Genomic DNA, 22,868 nt, shown 5'->3' with positions numbered 1-22,868 from the left:
ATTATATATTTCTTTAAAGCAGAGGCCCTATAGAATAAAATGGGGGATGTTGCAAATTTTTTTGTCACACGGTATTTGCGCACAGATTTTCCAAACGCAATTTTTGCGAAAAAAATACATTTTTTTTTAATTTATTTCACAAATACACTATATAATTCCAATTTTTTTGGTAAAATTTAAAAGATGATCTTATGCCGAGTTCATAGACACCTGACATGACATGCTTTAAAAATTGCGCACGCCTGCGCAGCGGCAACAACGTACGTACATTTTTAAAAACTTTAAAAGTCTCTACAGGTTACCACTTTAGACTTACAGAGGAGGTCTACTGCAAAAATTACTGCACTCGATCTGGCGATCGCGGCGATACCTCACATGCATGCTGAAATTGCGGTTTACATATGACACTAGACCAACGCTTGCGTGTGCCATTGCGTGCAAGCACGGGGGGAAAGGGGGGGGGGCTCAATTTTTTTTTTTTTTTTTTTTTTTTTTTTTTTTTTGCTTTTTTATGTTATTTTGACACCTTTCCTTTAATTTTTTTTTTTTAAATCATTTTTATTGTTATCACAGTGAATTTAGATATCCCCTATGATAGCAATCGGTAGTGACAGGTACTCTTTTTTAAAAAAATTGGGGTCTTTTATACTCTAGATCTCTCCTCTGACCTTAATGTATCTGACCACGCCAAAATTGGTGTGATAAAATACTTTCCCAATTTCCCAATGGCCCTGTTTATTTCTGGCGAAAAAGAAGTCATGAAATGCTCGTAGCCTCCGGCATCTTAGGCCATAGAGATGATTGGAGCCATTCTAATCTTCAATTAGCTCTATGGTTAGATAACTGAACCACCGGCTGCACTCTCGGGTTAACCGGTGGGACAGGAGAGCCCGAGAAAAACCACGGAAGGCTTCGGAAGGCGGCGGTGGGGGGGGGGGAGACCCCTCCCACTGCATGTAAAAGCAGTCTAGCGGCCAATTACCTGCTAGGATTGCTTTTACATGTTAGCCGACCGCTGGCTGTAAAAAACGATACCAAGATGATGCCTAAATCTGCAGGCATCATCCTGGTACAACCACTCAAAGTCCAGCAACGTACCAGTACATTGCTGGTCCTTGTTTGGCATATAGGTTTTTTTTTTTTTCATGCAGCCTGTGGGCTGAACGGAAAAAAAGAGAACCTATCAGAAATCAGCACAGGAATAATGCGTAGTATTACTCATCATTAACCGCCCAAACAACCACCCACTGAATTTAATGATGGGTATACACGGCGCTATCCACGTATACCAAAATAAGATTTTAACTGCAGTGCTGAAATCAGAAAATCACCACAGCTGCTATCAGCAAAGGTATCCATATATGCTGAGCGCAAACGCTGTTTGTGTCAGAATATATAAAATCAATGCGTGGTAGCCGACAATTACCTGCAAGAGAAACAGGTCACAAAAGAATGAAAAAACAAACAAAGTACATTAAAAAAAAGTACATTAGGAAGAGTAGGACATATAAAATGACTGACACAACAAAAGTTTTTGGATTCTCATCATTAACCGCCCAAACAACCACCCACTGAATTTAATGATGGGTATACACGGCGCTATCCACGTATACCAAAATAAGATTTTAACTGCAGTGCTGAAATCAGAAAATCACCACAGCTGCTATCAGCAAAGGTATCCATATATGCTGAGCGCAAACGCTGTTTGTGTCAGAATATATAAAATCAATGCGTGGTAGCCGACAATTACCTGCAAGAGAAACAGGTCACAAAAGAATGAAAAAACAAACAAAGGACATTGAAAAAAGTATAGTAGGAAGGAGTAGAAGGACATATAAAATTACTGACACCACAACAGTTTTTGGATCCTTTTATTTTACTTTCTAACTGTTCCTTTATTTCTTGATTTGGGAGGGAGTGCGATCTTCTGCGATCTTCTCTTCCAGCTTGGGTCTCTCAAAATGTCGATGGACATCCAACATCCTTCGAGACCCTGTGTTTATGTGCCCTACACTGTGTCGTGCTGTACCCTACACTAATACTCCACTAGTGTATGGTAGCGCTCAAAACATTCCCCGATGCAGAGACCAGGATGGTCAGGACATTTGGGACAATAATAACGGGTGTCACGCCTAAATCCGCGCTTGCTACAGACACGACATCGTCTTTGGGGTCGTATTTGGGTAGGGGTACTCGGGAGGGCATAAGGAAAATGCCTCTCATGCAGCCGGCTCACTGCATCTGGAAGGGGAAGTTGGGCAGGCATGCCTCCTGGGTACAGGTAGGCAAGGATGACCGCTTCCTGGAATTCCCGGAAGGGTCCAGTTCGTCCTGACGCCTTGTATAGGACAAAGGCGTTCAGCATAGCCAATTGGAAAAGGTAAACAGACACTTTTTTGTACCAGCGTCTGGCTTTACGGGCAACTAAATACGGCGCCAAAAGCTGGTCGTTAAGGTCCACCCCTCCCATGTTAAGGTTATATTCGTGGACACAGAGGGGTTTCTCCATAACGCCAGTTGCCGTAGGGATTTGGACTGTCGTGTCTGCGTGAAGGGAGGACAGAACATAAACATCCCGTGTATCCTTCCACTTCACCGCAAGTAATTTGTCCGTTTTCAAGCAGGCTCTCGCCCCCCGACTAAGACGGGAATTAACAAGCCGTTGGGGGAAGCCCCGGCGATTAGGTCGCACGGTGCCACATGCGCCAATTTGTAAATCAAGCAGGTGACTAAATAGTGGCACGCTTGTGTAAAAATTGTCCACGTACAAATGGTACCCCTTTCCGGATAAGGGTGACACCAAGTCCCAAACAATCTTACCGCTGCTCCCTATGTAGTCTGGGCAGTTCGGGGGCTCCACAGTGCTATCTTTTCCCTCATAGACACGGAAATTAACTGTATAGCCTGTGGCCCTGTCACAGAGCTTATACAACTTGACCCCGTATCTGGCACGCTTGCTGGGGAGGTACTGTTTGATAGCAAGACGGCCAGTAAATTTAATCAGGGACTCGTCAATGCAGACAACTTGTTCGGGGGTAAACAAGGCTGCAAACCGCTGATTGAAGTGGTCTATGAGGGGCCGAATTTTGTGGAGCCGATCGTATGCAGGGTCTCCCCGAGGACGACAGATTTCATTGTCGCTGAAATGCATAAATCGCAGAATTTGCTCGTATCTCCCCCTGGACATGGAGGCAGAGTACATGCGCATATGGTGAGCTGGGCTAGTGGACCAATATAGCCGCAATTCACTTTGTTTAGTTATGCCCATGTGGAGGGAAAGGCCCAGAAAGATCTTAAATTCGGAAACCGTTATAGGATTCCAGCCGAATCGTCTGGCAAGGTGCGAATTTGGGTTGGCGGCGATAAATTGTTGAGCATATAAATTTGATTGATCCACAATAGATCTGAAAAGATCTTCCGTGAAGAACAGCTCAAAAAAGTTCAGGGGCGTAAAACCAGCTGTCTCCACGTGGATTCCAGGTTGGGCGGTGAATGGGGGAAGTACTGGCGCTGTAGAATCAGTGGGTTGCCAATTGGGATATGCCAGCGCATCAGGGAGGGCACTATGGGCTCTACGGGCCTGTCTTCGAATACGCGGTGGCTGCGGGCCACTACTTGTGCTAGCCACCGCACCAGCTTCAACTGCACTTAGGGGACTCGCCACGTCACCAGGTCTTACTGCAGTGCTGGTTGTACTAGGTCCAGGTTGTACTAGGCCGCTGGCGCTTGCCAGGTCGCCAGAAGGATGAGCGGCACTAGTACCCACACTCTGCTCCATACGAGCACCCTGCGATTCCTGCATTTCAACAACACCAGAATGGGGTCGGGTACGCCTGGGTCTAACAGGGACCCATCTGTCGTCGGAGCTGTCTGTCAGGGAGCCGCTGCCGTCATCTGGTTCGTATAATGACCCTGATTCTGCCGGTGAGGCTTCCCCATCGCTCTCACCTGACATGGTCATCATACTGTAAATAGCTTCATCACTGTACGAACGTTTAGACATTTTGGTAACTAAATTTACCCGTACAGTGATGCGACTCACAGGTAATAAAAGCACCTGGTTGTCGAAGACTATTTCAAGCGCTACCAAAAAAACTGCTAATGCTAGCAGGGATCAGGCCTGACTCTGCTAACACAGCGGTTTTGTGTCTTGTGTTTTTTGTAAGTGACAGTAATCTATTGATTACTACACTTACCTGGGTGAAAGGGTTAAACGCAGGTGCTGGCCGGAATCAGTGCTGATCGTGCAAACACCGCGTTTTGGGAACCCTAAACTATGGGGGCGCTAGTATAGCTCTGATCAGATCAGATATTGATCTGTTCAAACACTATACTAGAAATGGAAGTGTAGGTGCGTGCGTGCGTGTGTGGTGATCAAGGGGTTACTTCTAAACTATGCGCCGGGGATCTGGGGGGGGGTGGCGGGGACCCTAAACCTCCTTTGGGAAAGAAACTAGCTAGCTAGAGCAACCTCAAGTCACAATGACACCAATACAAAAATACAGTAAAAACAGTATATTATGTGTGTATTAGTGCTAATGTGACAGAGGGTGTAGGGGTTAACGGGATGTGATCAGGGGGGGATCAGGGGTTTAAATCTTTATTGGAAGGGGCTGGCGGGTATCCTAAGGATAAAAGGAACGGTGGCAAGCGCTAAACCTGGTCACAAGTCACACTTATACGGGTATATAGAAAATGCTATATACTGTATACAGTGTGCGTTGTGGCAGGGGGTGTAGGGGTGATCAGGAGGGGATCAGGGGATTAAATCTTTATTGGGCGGGTGGGGGGGACCCTAAACCTGCTTGGGACACAAACTTAGTCGCCTGCGCTAATTCTGATCACAATGACACTAATACAAAAATACAAAAACACAGTATATTACGTTTGTATTAGTGCTGATGTGACAGAGGGTGTAGGGGTTAACTAGCGGTGATCAGGGGGGGATCAGGTGGGATCAGGGGCTTAAATCTTTATTAGGGGGGGGTGGCGGGTAATTCAAGTGGAAAAAGGGGGGTCGCAAGCGCTAGACCTGACCACAAATCACACTTATACGGGTATATAGCAAAATGCTATATACTGTATACGGTGTGTGTTATGGCAGGGGGTGTAGGGGTGATCAGGGGGGGGTCAGGGGCTTAAATCTTTATTGGGCGGGTGGCGGGGACCCTAAACCTTCTTGGGACAGAAACTTAGTCGCCTGCGCTAATTCTGATCACAATGACACTAATACAAAAATACAATAACACCGTATATTGCGTTTGTATTAGTGCTGATGTGACAGAGGGTGTAGGGGTTAACGGCGGTGATCAGGGGGGGTTCAGGGGGGATCAGTGGGTTAAATCTTTATTAGGGGGGAGTGGGGGGTAATTTGAGTGGAAAAGGGGGGGTCGCAAGGGCTACACCTGTTCACAAATCACACTTATACAGGTATATAGGTATATGCTATATGCTGTATATAGTGTGTGTTGTGTCAGGTGCTGTAGGGGTTAATTGGGGGGGCGATCGGGGGTGAAATGTGCCTATCTAACTGTGTATGTACGTGCTTGGTGCTGTACTTACAATTAGATGTGCTCTCCTCTCACGCTGGATCCAAAAAGACCGTTGGGAGGGGAGGGCACATCTCCTCTAAGCCTGTGTTTACATTTCACAGGCTTAGAGGGAGATCTGATTGGGCAGGACCGATCAACAGGTCCAGACCAAAAATGATTGGCCTGGACCTGATGACTGATCGGTTCTGAACCCAATCGAGTCATCGGCGGGACCGCGGGTGCGCGCGCGCGCGCGCCAGAGCGGCGAAGGCTAGTGACGTACCGCTACGTCACTCTGCCTGGCCGGGGCTGACCGCCGCAGTATATAGTCGTGCGGCGGTCGGCAACCGGTTAATTCTAAGCGGTATGTGTGGAGAAAAGCAGGCACTGCTCATCACCTGTCCAATACAGTCCCAACAGTGAAGCATGGTGGTGGCAGCATCATGCTGTGGGGGTGTTTTTCAGCTGCAGGGACAGGACGACTGGTTGCAATCGAGGGAAAGATGAATGCGGCCAAGTACAGGGATATCCTGGACAAAAACCTTCTCCAGAGTGCTCTGGACCTCAGACTAGGCCAAAGGTTTACCTTCCAACAAGACAATGACCCTAAGCACACAGCTAAAATAACGAAGGAGTGGCTTCACAACAACTCCGTGACTGTTCTTGAATGGCCCAGCCAGAGCCCTGACTTAAACCCAATTCAGCATCTCTGGAGAGACCTAAAAATGGCTGTCCACCAACGTTTACCATCCAACCTGACAGAACTGGAGAGGATCTGCAAGGAGGAATGGCAGAGGATCCCCAAATCCAGGTGTGAAAGACTTGTCGCATCTTTCCCAAAAAGACTCCTGGCTGTATTAGATCAAAAGGGGGCTTCTACTAAATACTGAGCAAAGGGTCTGAATACTTAGGACCATGTGATATTTCAGTTTTTCTTTTTTAATAAATCTGCAACAATGTCAACAATTCTGTGTTTTTCTGTCAGTATGGGGTGCTATGTGTACATTCATGAGGAAGAAGAATGAACTTAAATGATTTTAGCAAATGGCTGCAATATAACAAAGAGTGAAAAATTTAAGGGGGTCTGAATACTTTCCGTACCCACTGTATACAGATGGTGAAAAAGTGCCAAAATCCTTTCACCAAAAATCAGCAAACACCCCTGTGTGCAATGGCCACTCACCACCTGCACACAGTAAGTTTGCAGACAATAAGTAATAAGATGATCCACCTAGAGCTACTTTACCATCCTTTGGACTCTCCTGTGGCTCCATGGCAAAAAAAAAAAGTGCCTCATAGTGTAGTATGTTAACAAAATTTTATTTAGCATAAAAGTATTCCCACTCACATTTAGTAGGCTTTGAGCAAGCAGATCGCTTTAAGGTAAATACAATTTTAAACATACTATCCTATGAGGCATTTTCTTTTTTATTCCCATGGAGTCACACAAATTGATAAGGGGATCGGAGGAGGTAGAATTGCTTAATTGGTATTTCTGCCACCGAGCCATCCTGAGATCCATAAACAAGGGGAACAGATAGGTCCTGGAGAAACACATGCAGAGAGAATTACCCATGTATCTCCATTCACGGATCTTCTATCCATCAGTTTAAAGCTCATATCTCCCTATAATCTGGTAAGAGTACATCATTATCACTGGGTGTCACCGGTTTACCTCACCACGATTAAAGTCACTTTTTTATTGCATTCCGGTAAGCGGCCAATCACATGCACATTATGATTTGATCCACATTTTGGTTGAAGGCTTTTGGAGTCTTGATCCTACTTCATCACCAATTCATCACGTTTTAATATCATATGATTTGAAGTTGAAGATTTTCACGTTTTCTTGTTTGAGAGACTTTTATTCACGTTTCCAATATTATTTGGTTATTTGCATTTGATATACATATTTATATGTACGGATTTTCATATTGTTTTTTATACACAATTGTTTTAGAAGCGCACTCTCCTTTTTATTTTCAACACGTATTGATGTACCTTAACCACTTCTGGACCAGAAGGATTTGCCCCCTTAATGACCAGGCCATATTTTGTGACTCGTCACTGCGTTACTTTAACAATTGCGCTGTCCTGCGACGCTGTACCTAAAAAAAAAATTGATGTCCTTTTTTTCCCACAAATGGAGCTTTCTTTTGGTGGTATTTGATCACCTGTGCGATTTAAATTTTTTGCGCTATAAGCAAAAAAAGAGCGGCAATTCTGAAAAAAAAAAATTCTTTTTCACATTCTGCTATATAACTTTCCCCAAATAAAAATCAAAAAATCAAATTTTTTTAACATTTCAGGCCAATTTGTTTTCTGCTACATATTTTTGGTAAAAAAAAATCGCAATGAGCGTATATTGATTGGTTTGCGCAAAAGTTATTGCGTCTACTAACTACGGGAAAGATTTATGTCATTTTTATCGGTTTCTTTTTTAATATACTATGTAATGGCGGCGATCTGCGTTTTTTTTTTTTTTTTTCTTTTTGTGAGACTGCAACATCGGCGGACAGATCAGACCCCTGACTGACATTTTTGACACTTTTGGGGGGACCAGTTACATCTGCTTCAAGGTTCGATGTGTTTTTGTGTATGTTCAGAGATGGTATTCTGCATATCTTGGTTGTAATGAGTGGTTATTTGAGTTACTCTAGTCTTTCTATCCTCTCAGCGTGCCCATTCTCCCGTGAAATCAATATGGCATTTGTGTTCACACAACTACCGCTCACTGGATTTTTTTTCTATTTTTCGGACCATTCTCTGTAAACCCTAGACATGGTTGTGCGTGAAAATCCCAGTAGAACAGCAGTCCGGCTGGCACCAACAACCGTGCCACATTCAAAGTCCATTAAATCCTCTTTCTTCCCCATTCTGATGCTCAGTTTGAACTTCAGCAAGTTTTCCTTACCAGGTCTAGATGTCTAAATGCATTGAGTTGCTGCCATGTGATTGGATGAGTAGCAATTTGTGTTACCAAGCAATTGAACAGGTGTACCTAATATGGCCGGTGAGTGTACTTTAACCTCTTGCCGACCACCCGCTGCAAATATACTACGGCAAGGTGGCTCAGCTGCGCGAATCGCCGCACCCATATGTTGCTCCTTAGAAGCGATTGTGCGCGCTGCAATTTGCAAGAGGGGAAGCTAATCTGCAGGGCTGGCAGCCTTGATTGCCGCCAGACAGAACGGCGTTCTGCTGTTATAAACACGGCAGACCATTATTCTGTCAGCAATCAACACAGGGCTCCTGTGTTCCTCCTATTTAGGAACAGAGGTCCCTGTGTTGATGCCATAAGCCCCCCACACACACAGTTAGAAAACACCCCCTAGGCATACATTTAACCCTTTGATTGCCCCTGGTGTTAACCCCTTCTCTGTCAATGTCATTAGTACAGTAACAGTGCATATTTTTAGCACTGATTACTGTAGTAATGTCACTGGTCTCCCCAAAACTGTCAAAAATGTCAGCTGTCCGATCTGTCCGCCGCAATGTCGCAGTCATGCTAAAAATCGTTGATCGCCGCCATTACTAGTTAAAAAAAAAAATGTATAAAAATGACAAATCTTTCCCCTAGTTTGTACACGCGATAGCTTTTGCACAAGCCAATCAATATACACTTGTTGGGATTTTGTTTACCAAAAATATGTGGCAGCATAAAAATTGGCCTAAAATATGAAAAAATTAGATTTTTACATTTTTTTATTGGGAATGTTGTATAGCAGAAAGTAAAAAAATATTGGGTTTTTTATTTTTTTTTTTTTTCAAAATTTTCGCTTTTTTTTTTTTTTTGTTTATAGCGCAAAAAGTAAAAATCACACGGGTGATCAAATACCACCAAAAAGCTTTATTTGTGGGACAAAAAGGACATCGATTTTATTTGGGTACAGCGTCGCAAGAGTGCGCAATTGTCAGTTATAGTAACGCAGTGCCAAATCGCAAAATATTGCCTGGTTATTAGGGGGTAAAACCTTCCTGTCCTTAAGTGGTTATTATTCTTAACCTTCTGCCCTAGCCACAGGCTTGTGAGTGTCTTGTGCTAAAATATTCCTCTGGTTTGCCCTCCTCCCTATAGCACACACATTATTAGGAGTATTTATAACTGTTACGAAAAAAGCAAATACAGTCATTTATACATTTTTTCCTAATTGTGATTTATGTATGAATGTTTTAACATCTACATTTTCTGTTTTGTAAATTTTTATGATGCATATTCTCACTCTAGGTTTCTCTTCTACTTTTGTTTTTCCTTATACAGGCTAGAAAAACATGTTTTACTTTCAGAAAGCTCTAAGACTGGCTGCTTTTTCCGAAGATCATTGCTGAATGTTTCAGAAAATGATGAAATTAAAAATGCAACTGGAGATATAAAAGGCAGACTACATAGTCAGGAGGAGAACGACAGAGTACCGGGTTACATGTATGAGGTAAGTAAAGGTGTTTATAGGCATAACAAATATTTATCTTCAACAATTGGTTATCTTCTTTTCAGATTAACCGAGCAACATGGGTTGTTTGCTGGAATTTTTTTTCATTAGACCTGGTGCATCGAAGTGGGAAAATGTATTTAAAGGAGGAGTGTGGGATAGCCCAATAAAATAGTAATAACAACCTTCACCATAGCAAAGCTTTTCTTACTTTCCTCTGTTGCACTTTGTTGTAACCAAATTCCAAGTCTCAGCTAGGACCGAGTAATGATCTACCCTTGGTTTAAGGGGGTTGTTCCAAATCAAGCGATGTGCCCCAAATCTGCACTCAGAAAACAGCACTGTCAGTGATTTCTCCTAATTTACAGTCACTTAAGTGCTACTGCTGGCTTGTGCGGCTGCTCAATCACTAACAGTGAGAGATCAAACAATTAGATATGCTGACATCTCTGAGCATGCACACAGCCTGGAACTGATATCAGTCCAGCTTGGCCCAAACAAACTATTAAAAGCATAGTAAACCTGGGGTTAGACTTTAAGATTAAGCTAAAAATAATGAAACCCATATACAAAAAAACCTTTGATTACAAGCATGTTTCCGGAAAAGAATTATGCTTGCAATCCAAGGTTTTTCTGTATATGGGTTACATTATTTTTGGCTTAATCTTGACGCCTAACCCCAGGTTTACTATAACTTTTAATAGTTTGGGCCAAGCTAGACTGATGTCAGTTCCAGGCTGTGTGCACGCTTTTCACGTGCAGCAAATGGATTGCAAGCATAATTCGTTCCGGAAACATGCTTGTAATTGAAAGCACTCGTATATCAAAGCAAATTTCCCCATAAGAAATAGTGGAAACTCAGATGATTCGTTCCACAACCATTTATTCATAAGTCCTTCAGTTTATAGTACATATAAAAAGATTCTAGCAATGTGATAGGTTTTGTAATCATAAAATGTACATCCACAAATGGCAGCCTCCACAAGGAGATTAGAAACAAAATCCAGCAGAAGCTAGAGTATAAAAGAGGAGCCTCTAAGTATAGCAATATGGTTACATTGATACAACATTTAGCAACTCACAGGGTTGATGATTAAAGGAGGCATATCTAAGTATGCAGGCGTCTGGGGTAAAGCTGTTCATATGGACCATCCTCCGCACCGCCGGCTCTCACCGCTGTTAGTCTGCAATTGTGACTGCGAAGACTACCCTGCAGTAGAACGATCTGAGAGCAAGGCTTGGGGAGCTTATGGAGCACAGTGTGGAAGGGATGACGTCGATGGCTGTACGAAGGATGGTCTATGTGGACAGCTGTACCCCAGATGCCTGCATACTTAGATGTGCCTGTTGTAATCCTCAACCATGTGAGTTGCTAAATGTTGTACATTCATTAAATGTAACCATATTGCTACACTTAAAAGCACCTCTCTTCTATTTTATATTCAGTTGTGACGTAACGCTACTTGTATATCAAGACATCGCTCGTTTATCAAGCCAAAATTTATAAAAACATTTTGCTTGTCTTGCAAAACACTCAGACCAAGTTACTCTCAATCCAAGGTTTTACTGTACAGAACATTGCATTTTAATTGGAACAAAAAGGTTAATTTCTCTTACGTCCTCTGACAGTCGCCCCCCGATGGTATTAGCCATCACTAATGGGTAATGGCGCACTCTGCAGGAGCAGGCTAGGCAGATAATTCATTATCAGGTAATACAAAAAAACTTTTGTACCTCAGCACGCCACTAGGGTGCCATCCCTCAGCCATTACCAGAACCCAATCTGATATTACCTAGTTTGAAGCTGCCTAGCGTCGGGAGTAGAGATAGGTCTTCCCTGCTGAGACCTAGAGTCTCTTTTTTTTTTTTTTTCTGAATTTGTGTTTTTTCTTTGCACAATAGATTTTTACTTTCACCATCACTAGTTAGTCAGGGATTCCTTTCCTGGAGTTAGTGCAGATTGCGGGGAGGGGTGTCCGCGGGAACCGCCGATTTAAAGGGCCAGTGTCCCTTTTTCCATTTTAAGGCAAAAATGGACTCCTGGGATAATCCCCGCAGACCTGGTGGGGGCTTCAGGTACACCTGAATCCTCTCCCATGGCCCCCATATCTGCTGTTCTGGCGACTTTGGCGTCCCGGGTGAATCTGCTGATGTCGGCACGCTCCTCCATAAAAACGGCCTGTGCCCTCCCAGTCCTCTGACTCTGAGCCCAAATTGGTTGCCATGGACGATGGTCTCCCTGAAGGGCCCCAGTCCTCTGCTTTGAGAGAGAGGAGGAGGGGGAATATTCCTCCTCGGTAGCGCGGGAACGCGCTGCGATGGATGCTCTCATTGGCGTCATAACAAACTCTCAATTTTAACGATGAGCCAACTCAGTCAAGTAAGCGGTCCCTTTTGTTCAGCTTCCGCAGACCCCAGCAGTCGGGTCAGGCGTTTTTCCTGCCCGGAGGACTTTCACGAGATTGTGAATGGCCAGTGGCGGCGCATTTAACACATGTTGGTGATGCCCAGCCGTTTTTCCATCCGCTATCTGTTTTTTGGAGGCGGTAGATGAACGTTGGACGGTGTCCCCAAGCAGGGGATCACACTGTATCTAGGCTTAATAAAGTCCACCTTGCTGCCAGTAGAGGATTTCCCGGTATTCAGGGATCCGGCTGATAGGCATGTGGAAGCGCTTGCCTGCCACATTTATCTGGTGGCGGGTTCCCTGTTGAAACTTGTGTTTTGCCTCAGTGATCTCCTCTCAGGCGCTCACGACATAGTGCAAGGGGCTTTGCGGCAGGATCAGCTCATCCACACTGCAATGTTCCTGTACGATGCGGCCTTGGACGTGACTCCGTGGGTCGCCCGGTTGTCAACGGTGGGGATTGCAATCCCCCACATTACCTGGTTAAAGCACTGGTCGGTTGACCATGCATCCAAAAAGACGGTGTCTGAGGTCCCCTATGAGGGGGGTTGTCTTTTTGGGGTAACTCTAGATGAGTTGATTAAGGGGCTCACGGGAGGTAACAGTACTTGGCCGCCCCAGGTCACCAAGGGTAAGCCCCCCCGCATGCGGGGGGGGCCCTCCTTCAAGATTTAACACAATTGTTTTCGGGACTTTGGGACGCAGGAGAAGGATAATCCCTCCCGACTTCCCGGTTGCCATGAGAAGCCGTGGTCGGGTAAGCCAAAAGCCGGTCAGTCTGGTTCGGGCGGCCCAGTCCACCTCTCCCTGAAGGGAAGCCCTCCCCGTTGTCAGGGTGGGGGGACGTCTGCTTTCCTTTCAGGAACCCTGGTTGTCCGGCATTCAGGACAGGTGGGTTCACAAACTGATTCGTTCAGGGTACAAGATCGAGTTTAGATCTCGCCCCGCAGACAGGTTCTTCCCATCTATTCTCCAGCTGTCCCCTGATCGTCTCAGAGATCTCATGGGGGCTGTGCACGATTTGCTTGCCCAAGGAGTCATTGTATCCGTTCCTTTCCGGGAAAGGTTTCGCGGTTTTTACTCCAACCTGTTCACAGTGCCCAGGAAAGGGGGCACGGTGCGTCCGATTCTGGACTTGTAGTCCCTGAACCGCTTTGTGCGGGAAGTTCAGGATGGAATCCATCCGGTTGGTGATGGCCTCGTTGAGGGGACTTCCTGGCATCCATCGACTTGCAGGATGTGTATCTCCACATCCCTATTTTCGAGGGTCATGAGAGATATCTCCGCTTCGCGGTGGCTGGGGAGCATTTCCAGTTCGTGGCGTTGCCTTTCGGTCTCGCTTCGGCTCCCAGGGTTTTCACCAAGGTGTTGTCTCCGTTTCTAGCTTTTCTGCGTTTACGGGGCATTGCGGTCCTCGGTTACCTGGACGACCTCTTGTTAAGGTCAATCTCATGTGTGACCTTGGTGAAGGATCTGGCCGTGACGGTTTAGACACTTGAGTTCGGGTGGACCGTCATTTTTCAGAAGTCAGCACTGACTCTCTACTTGTCTCCAGTACCTAGGGATGGTCCTGGACTCTGCTCAATCTCGGGTCTTCCTTCCGTAGGACACACTCGGGACTCTGCGGGAGGAGATCAGAGCTCTCTGGAACGACGATCTCTCCTCTTTGCGGACCTGCATGCGGGTTCTGGGCCTGATGGTCTCTGCCTTCGAAGCAGTTCCGTTTGCTCAATTTCCCACCAGGTCTCTGCAAGCGGAGGTCCTGGACAGGTGGGACAGGACACCTCAGTCCTTGCAAAGGAGTATTTTCTTGAGTCATCCGGTGCGGTTGGATCTCCTGTGGTGGCTCCGGCCGCAGTCCTTGACACAGGGTCAGTCCTTCCGACCTCTATTATGGACAATTGTCGCCACGGATGCCAGCCTGTCGGGCTGGGGAGGAGCTCTGGGCACACTTTACGCCCAGGGGACATGGTCGGCGGGGGGAGACTTTGCTACCGATCAACGTCTTGGAGCTCCGAGCGTTCAAGCTTTGTCTGTTCCGGTGGTCATCTTAGCATCAGGGGTGTCCGGTGCGGGTACAGACGGACAATGCCATGGCTGTGGGTTATATCAATCACTGAGGGGGCACGAGGAGTGCCCGGGTGGCCAAGGAAGTTGCCGAAATTCTGTCGTGGGCCGAATCGCATGTACCTGCGTTCTCAGCCGTTCTCATTCCGGATGTGGAACGCTGGCAGGCGAACTGAGTCGCCAGACTTTGGACCTAGGGCATTGGTCCCTACATCCGGAGGTGGTTCACCTCCTTTGCGCCCAGTGGGGGACCCTGGGCGTGGATTTGTTTGCATCCCGTCTCCACAAAGAGGTGGTAAGGTTCGTGGCCAGGACTCGCGATCCTCTGGCAGACGCCACGGACGCGTTGGTGGTGCCTTGGCACCGCTGTCGGCTACTGTATGCCTTTCCTCCGATTCAACTGTTGTCCAGGTTCCTCCGCAGGTTGGTGTTCGGAATGGATGTCAGTCATTCTGGTGGCCCCATACGGGCCTCGCCAGTCCTGGTACGCGGACGTCGTTCAGATGGTCGTCGAACCTCGCTGGCGGCTTCCGCTGCAAAACGATCTTCTGTCTCTAGGACCGATCTTCCATTCTGTTTACAGTCTCTGGCTTTATCGGCATGGCTGTTGAAGGCCAGGTCCTGAGGGATGGCGGTCTTCCTCAGGCGGTCAGCCTTACCTTGTTAAAAGGTTCGCAAAGCCACTTCTAGGAAGTTTTCTCTCCGAACCTGGAAAGCGTATATATCGCTTGGTGCGACGTGCATGGTTTTCACCCTCGTTCCTTCTTGGTGCGAAGGTCTTGACCTTCCTGCAGAAGGGTGTGGATCAGCATCTGGTGCTGACTAAGGTCAAGGGTCAGTTGTCGGCCTTCATTCAAGGGTCCGCACCTTCATTCAAGAGGTGAGGCCTTTGGGTCCTCAGAGGAGAGCTCTCTTGCTTCCCTGGGACCAAAATTGGTTTTGTCAGTGTTACAACAAACCTCCCTTCGAGAACATCAGAGAGATTTCTCTGTCTGTGTTGTCACAGAAAGTTGCTTTTCTGGTGGCTATCACGTCGGCTCGCAGAGTGTCTGCATTGCGGCCTTGTCCTGCTGTTCTCCTTATCTGGTACTTCATAGAGATGAGGTAGTTCTGCGACCAACTTTTCCTTCCACGGTGGTTTTTTTTTCATTCCACCTCAATGAAGAAAATGTTGTGTGCACGATCCAAGCATCCTAAGGAGTTTGCCTTGCATTCTCTGGATGTGGTCCGGGCAGACAAGGTCTACCTGTCCGCCACGGAGTAGATTCGGCAGTCTGAGTTTCTATTCTTCCTGAGGGACCTCGGAAGGGATCGGCCGCCTCCGCTGCGACCATTTCTGTGTGAATCAGACAGACGATTGTTCAGGCCTTTCCCATCACAGGTCAGTTTCCTCCTTTCCCGGTAAAGGCCCATTCTACTTGAGCCTTTAGTGCCTCTTGGGCTTTTCGCCATCAGGTGTCTGTGGCTCAGGTGTGCAAGGTGGCGACCTGGTCGTCCGTGCACATTTTTTGAAAGCTTTTCAAAACTTGATGTTTTGACATCTTCAGATGCTTCCTTTGGCCGCACGAGTTTGAGTGCGGCAGTTGTTTAAGGGTACATTTATTTTTACTGTCCCTCCTTATGGGGTGTTCTTTTTCTGGGTTTGTTCCAGTTTTTTCCTGTGGGCTCAGGTTGTTACTGGCCCGGCTATTTGCGTTACCTTCTAAATTGGTTGCTTTGCTTTCCCATCGCTCATACCTGCACTGCTTTGGGACGTCCCATTAGTGAAGGCTAATACCATCGGGCGGCGACTGTCAGAGGACGCAGCAAGAGAAAATTGAATTTTTGTAAGAACTTACCGTAAAATTATTTTCTGAGTCCTCTCACAGTCGCCGCCCCCCCCCCCCCTCTGTTTTTTTGGATCTGGGAGTTGTTGCCTTCCGGTACTGCTTGCTACAAACTGAAGTAATATCAGATTGGGTTCTGGTAATGGCTGAGGGATGGCCCCCTAGTGGCGTGCTGAGGTACAAAAGTTTTTTGTATTAACCTGATAATGAATTATCTGCCTAGCCTGCTCCTGCAGAGTGCGCCATTACCCATTGGTGAAGGATAATACCATCGGGCGGCGACTGTCAGAGGACTCGGAGAAAATAATTTTACAGTAAGTTCTTACAAAAGTTCAATTTTCTCTTTCGTTCACTGACAGACACAGCTTCAATTCTACAGGCCATTGCGCTTATGCTCTCGATCTCTAGGAGTAGGACTAGGCGGAAACCTTTTTGGTTACATCCCTAGGACAGGTCCAGAGGGTATACCATCACTTCCTGCTGTAGGACTCCAGTTCTTTCTGCCTAGTCAGAAGTAAGGACCTTGCTCCCTGCTGGGATCTGCGTTCCTGGTATTTTTCCCTATTTAAATGAAATTTTTTACTTTTTTTTTTATTTTTGTTCATGTGTGATCAACAGCCGGACTGGGCGATGCACTGGATATTCTAGAACCTTACTGTCTTCCCAGTCTGGCCTGCGAGCGTGACCCAACTATTAGCTCTGCGCTAGGTTGGCTGCGACATAGCCCCACTAGACAGGGACTGATCGGTGAGTGAAACACCTCGCAAGGTCGCATAGCCCTTGTCACAAAAGCAGTCACGAGCAGAGTCGCAGCGTACCTCAGGCCACAGCACCCCCATTCCAAGATGGTGCGGTGGACTGTCGGGAGTGGCGCACACCTAGTGACCGTGGTATGGTGAGTAGTGTCCCCCCTCCTTTCCTGCAAATTTGCTGGCGTGGTCGCGGGCCCCCCCCCCTGGAGATAGTAGGCCCCTTTGTGTCCTTCCTTCCCCCTGTCTTTCCCCCTCCTCCTTGGTGGGTTCCCCCCCCCCTATTTTGGTGCCCTCATCTGTCCCCTGTCCACCGCCCCAGCCCCTTTTGGGGGCATGGGTGAATTTGGGCAGGGGGGGCTGCATGGTGCTGGGCTGGAGGAGCGATGGGTGATGCCGCTGTTGGCCCCTATAGGGTGTGTCCGTACCTTGGTTTTGCGCGAGGGGTGGGTCCCCCGAGTGGTCCCCTTCCTCGGTTCTGGGTATTTTTCTCTGGGGTCCAGGGTCCCATTCAGCACCGCGTGGTGCCACCATTTTGCCATGTTCTCTGTATTCCCAGCATTGGGGGCTATGTTTGTGTAGTCCAGTGGCCATGTTTTTGGTTTCCCCATAGAGTTTCCATCACGGCCATTTTCCTGTAGTTTGAGGCAGTGCTGAGGCTGCAAGGGCCTCTAGTGTCAGGTCAGTGTTTTCCTCCTCCTCTTTCCAGCAGTGTGGCAGATCGTTTTGGCGCTCTCCAGCTCAGGTGGTGAGTCTCTGGGGGGGTATCTATCCTTCCTCTGCTGTATACAGCGCCATGCGCTGATTCTTGTGGTGCACCAGTGGTGCACATAGGGAAGGGGCCTCCTGTTTTTTTTTTTTTCCCCAAAAATTATTATTTTTTTTTATTATTTTTTTTTCTTGCTGAGCAGTGCGGTTCCGTTTAATCCTATATGGTCATGGAGCCTATGGATCGCGTTTCACCACCCAATCCACTCCTGGAGGCTGCAGAACCCTCTGGGTCTGTCTGCCCTGGCGGCCATGACGGCAGCCCTGCAGTCAGTGGTGGCCAAAGTAGATATGGCCCTGCAAAGGAGACCTGGCAAGAAGCCTTCACCTGTATCCTCTGCTTCCTCCAATTCAGATGGGTCTGTGTCCATGCACGCTGAGTGCTCTAATAGTAAGGATGAGTCCACACCAGACCTTTACTAAGGGAGATTCTGATCAAACAGGACAAGGATCTGCCATCATTGGACAATCTGTCGAGTCGGGGTTTGAGGGAGTCTCTTCTATGGTGGCTCCACTCCCGGCTCTACGTCTAGGAAAATCTTTTCTTCCCCTGTTTCCGACTGTAATCACAACGGATGCTAGTCTGTCCGAGTTGGGGAGGTGTCTTGGGAGTGTGTTTGGCCCAAGGTGTCTGGACTCGGGAGGCGTCGAGTTTGCTGATCAACATGCTGGAAATTCAGACGCTCAGACTTTGTCTCAATGGACGTATCGCCTACAGGGACGCCTTGTATGGATACAATCGGACAATGCTACGGTTGGGACATATGTCAATCATCAAGGGGGCACAAGAAGTGCCCTGGCGGCCCAGGAAGTTGCCAGCATCTTAAGGTGGGCAGAACTATATGTTCTGGCGCTCTCTGCTGTGCACATTCCGGGGGTAGCAGAATTGGCAAACGGACTATCTCAGTCAGCGACGTTGGATCCGTGAGAATAATCTCTTCACCCGGAGGTATTTCATCAACTGTCTTCGGTGGGGGACCCCTGATGTGAATCTGCTGGCTTCCCGTCTCAACAGGAAGATACAGAGGTTTGTGTCAAGGTCTCGGTATCCTCTGGCCGATGCTGCAGACGCCCTGATGCCCCTTTGGGTCAGTGTCGTCTGATGTACGCCTTTCCTCCAATACAACTTCTATCAAGACTGCTACGCAGTATCGAGGTAGAAGGAATTCCAATAATTTGTGTGGCACCAGACTGGCCTTGTCGGTCTTGGTAGGCAGGCCTGGTAAGGCTGGTAGCAGATGTCCCTTGGAAGCTTCCTCTCAGGGAAGATCTGTCTCAGGGACCAATCTTCCATCCTGCTTTACGGTCGCTTGCTTCAACGGTCTGTCTATTGAAAGCCAGGTGTTGAAAGACAGGGGGCTGTCAGAGTCTGTGATTCCTACACTGTTGAAAGCTAGGAAATTTACTTCCAGGAAGGTTTATCATCGAGTTTGGAAGGTGTACATTACTTGGTGTGAGTCATGGGGGGGTTCTCCCTGCTCATTCTCTGTGTCTCGCCTGTTGGAGTTTCTAAAATTGGGTGAAGATCAACGTTTGGCTCTGGGCACCATTAATGGCCAGAATTCTGCCTTGGCTATTTTTTTCCAAAGGCCATTGGCGGGGAAGTCCTTGGTTCACACTTTTGTGCTGGGAGTTTGCCATCTGGCTCCTCCGGTGCAATCCCTGGTGCCTCAATTTGGTTCTGCCGGTTCTTCAAAAGCCTCTTTTGAAAATATTTGAGAAATTCCTCTGCTTACTCTGTCGCATAAGGTGGCTTTCTTAGTGGCTATTACTTCTGCACGTCGTGTGTCGGAGTTCGCTGCGTTGTCCTGTCTGTCACCCTACGTGGTGATTCATATTGTTTCAGAGGCTGCAGGGCCCTCCAGGGCCCAGTCCGCTTTGTCTGCTATGAAGGCAGTCCTGGAGTCACTAGTGTCCAAGGTAGATATGGTCCTTCAAGACAGGATGGCAAAAAGCGTTCACCTGCATCCTTTATCTCCTCAGATTCTGAGGTCGATTTGGCTGCTGTGGACGTGAGTCTCCCTACTGGGTCTGCATCCACACACCCCGAGTGCTCAGATAGTGAGGATGATTTCTCTTCCACTATGACTGCGCACGAAAAGGCACTAGTGGATGCCAGTGCTGTATCTTGGCCTAGGCCAACAAGGCCCAGGCCTAGGGCGGCACTTTGCAGGGGGGGGGGGAGCAAAAAAGTGGGCACTGATAAGCTTCACTGATGGGGCTGCACTGATATGCTGCACTGATGGCCACTGATGAAGCTGGAATGACTGCCACTGAGGAAGCTGCTATGATGGCCACTGATGAGGCTGCACTGATGGGCACTGATATGATGCACTGATAGGCTGCACTGGTGGCCACTGAAGGGGGTTGTACTGATGGCTACTGATGAGGCTGCACTGGTGGGCTGTAATGAGGCTGCACAGATAAGGCTGCACTGATGAGGCTGAACTTATAGAAACTGATGAGGCTGCACTGATGGGCACTGATAAACTGGTTGTAGTCTGTGGTTTACAGATAACAGGGCGGGTCATAAACATGAAGGGGTGTGGCCTTTACAGGAAGGGGTGGGTCATATTTAAATTCAGGGGGTGCCCAAGTTTAGTCAGGCCTAGGGCAGCACAAAACCTAAATACACCACTGGTTTATGCACTGATTGTAGCAGTGCGGAAAACATTAAAACTGGAGGACTCAGCTGCTGTGTCAGAGGAGCTGGTACATTTCGGTACCCGCAAATCCTCTAAGGCAACAAAGGTGTTTCCCTTTCCCGCCTATTTTGACAAAATTGTCACGAGTTAGTGGGGTTCACCTAAAAGCACTGTCTGATGCCAAAGTGTTTCGCTTGAAGGTATCCTTTAAAAGTGTGGTGGACACTCAGGTTTCCAGGCTAAATAAAGCCACCCTTCTTCCAGTGGTGGAATCTGTCTTTTAAAGACCCTTTTGACAAGAGAGCTGAATCTCTGGTCCGACAACTTTTTACCATGGCTGGTTCCATCCTTAAACTGGTGTTTACCATGACTTTGGTCTCCCAGACCTTAATGGAATGGGCAAAGCTTTTTTGCCAGGATTTAGAGGGGGAACAGATTTTCCCCCTAACCTTGCGGTGCTGGCGGACCAGTTTGTCCAGGGGTTGCAGTTCATCTGTGATGTCTCTCTGGATGCGGCTCCTGCAGGGTATCTGAGGCATGCTTTGGCTCAAACATTGGTCTGCGGACCAGACTTCCAAGAAGGTCTTGTCTGATCTTCCCTTTTGTAGGAGATTGCCTGTTCAGAACTTCCATGGATGAGATCATTAAGGGTCTTACAGGGGGAAAGAGTACTCTTCTCCCACAGGCTACCAGGAGCAAGGAGGCTCATCTTAAACGTGGGCCTTTCTTCTCGGCTCACAAACAGCCTTTTCGTTCCTCAGGATCTCAGGACAAGGGATCGAAATCCGTTCAAACCCCCTTGGGAGGTTCCAAGAGGCCTTGGTCTGGTAAGCCGAGAGTCGGTCCCTTCAGACCAGCAGACAAGCCCTCTTCTGCCTGAAGGGGCGCCCTCACCCGTATCTGGGGTGGGGGGAATGTCTTTGCTTTTTTCCGGACCCATGGACCTCCTTGATTAAGACAGGTGGGTCCGCAAACTTATTCAGTCTGGTTACAAGATTGAGTTTCGGTCTTCGCCTCTGGCAAGGTTTTTCTCTTCCAACCTGCGTTTGTCGCCAGATTGACTCCAAGGTCTCCTCGGGGCGCTGCAAGACTTACTTCTACAAGGGGTCATTGTACCAGTTCCCAACTCGGAACTCTTAAAGGGTTTTACTCAAACATATATTTAGTGTTTCCTGGAACGAAGTAAAAGTTTGTCCAATCCTGGACCTCAAGGCCTTGAACCACTTTGTGCGGGTACAAAAATTCCGTATGAAGTCTGTTCGCAAGGTAGTGGCATCCCTTCATCCAGGAGATCTTCTGGCCTCTAGATATCAAGGACGCTTACCTTCACATTCCAATATATGTCGGACATCAGCGTTTTCTTAGTTTTGCCGTGGGTGAGGAGCATCATCGATTCGTGGCATTACCCTTTGGTCTAGTCTCAGCTCCTCGGGTGTTCACAAAAGTGTTGGCCCCGGTGTTGGCATTGTTGCGCCAGTAGGGGATTGCAGTACTGGGGTACCTGGACGATCTCCTTCTGCGAGCAGAGTCTCCTTCTGCCTTCAAAGACAACCTCGACATCACTGTGCGAACCTTGCAAGAGTTCGGATGAAAACTGAATTTCCAAAAATCTGCTCTGGTTCCGTCCACCAAGCTGGACTACCTGGGCCTGACCTTGGACTTGGACTCAGCCCAGGTGTTTCTCCAGGGGGAAAAACTCCAGAAGTTGCAGGATGCGATTCGGCTCCTGTTGTCCAACAGGAGGTTATCTCTCAGGATTTGTATGCAGGTGCTCGGCCTGATGGTTTCCACCTTCGAGGCAGTACCATTTGCACAGTTCCATAGGAGACCTCTGCAAATGGAGATTCTTAGACAAGAATCCAGTCTCTAGTCAATCTGATCCTGTTGATCAGGGGTTGGAGAGGGTCCCTGATTTGGTGGCTTCACTCTCCGGCTCTTTGACAGGGAAAATACTTTTTTTCCCCTGTACTGGACGGTGGTCACCACTGATGCCTGCCTGTCTGGGTGGGGAGGAGTCTTGGGCACGGATTTTGCTCAGAGTGTTTGGACTCTGGAGGAGTCCAGACTGCCAATCATTATACTGGACCTTTGGGCGATCAGGCTTTGCCTGACCCATTGGATGGATCATCTGCAGAGGCGCCCGGTCAGGATTCGATCGGACAGTGCCACAGCATATGTCAATCACCAAGGGGGCACAAAAAGTGTCCTTGCGGCCTGGGTGGGTAGAACATTTTGTTCCAGCCCTCTCTGCTGTGCATATTCCAGGGATAGAAAATTGGCAGACAAACTACCTCAGTCGGCAGGTGCTGGACCAAGGAGAATGGCCACTTCATCCGGAGGTGTTTCATCAACTGTGTCTCCGGTGGGGTTCTCCCGAAATGGACCTGTTGGCCTCTCATCTCAACAGGAATGTACAGAGGTTTGTAGCAAGGTCTCGGGATCCTC

The 22,868-nt window shown here is 47.6% G+C and overlaps 1 protein-coding gene across 1 annotated transcript in view; it reads left to right on the top strand.

Annotated features, from left to right (window-relative positions):
• The window catches only part of TNRC18 (trinucleotide repeat containing 18), a 399,546-nt gene that overhangs the window by 192,065 nt on the left and 184,613 nt on the right, over window positions 1–22,868 (top strand). Inside the window, exon 14 of the mRNA XM_082260849.1 lies at window positions 9,793–9,961. Coding sequence (XP_082116975.1) covers window positions 9,793–9,961 — 169 coding nt within the window. The remainder of the gene's footprint in view (window positions 1–9,792; window positions 9,962–22,868) is intronic.

The sequence above is a fragment of the Pelophylax lessonae genome (assembly GCF_965119305.1).
Source record: "Pelophylax lessonae genome assembly, chromosome: 6".
Lineage (NCBI taxonomy): Eukaryota > Metazoa > Chordata > Amphibia > Anura > Ranidae > Pelophylax > Pelophylax lessonae.
This window is presented reverse-complemented; position numbering and strand designations above follow the sequence as displayed.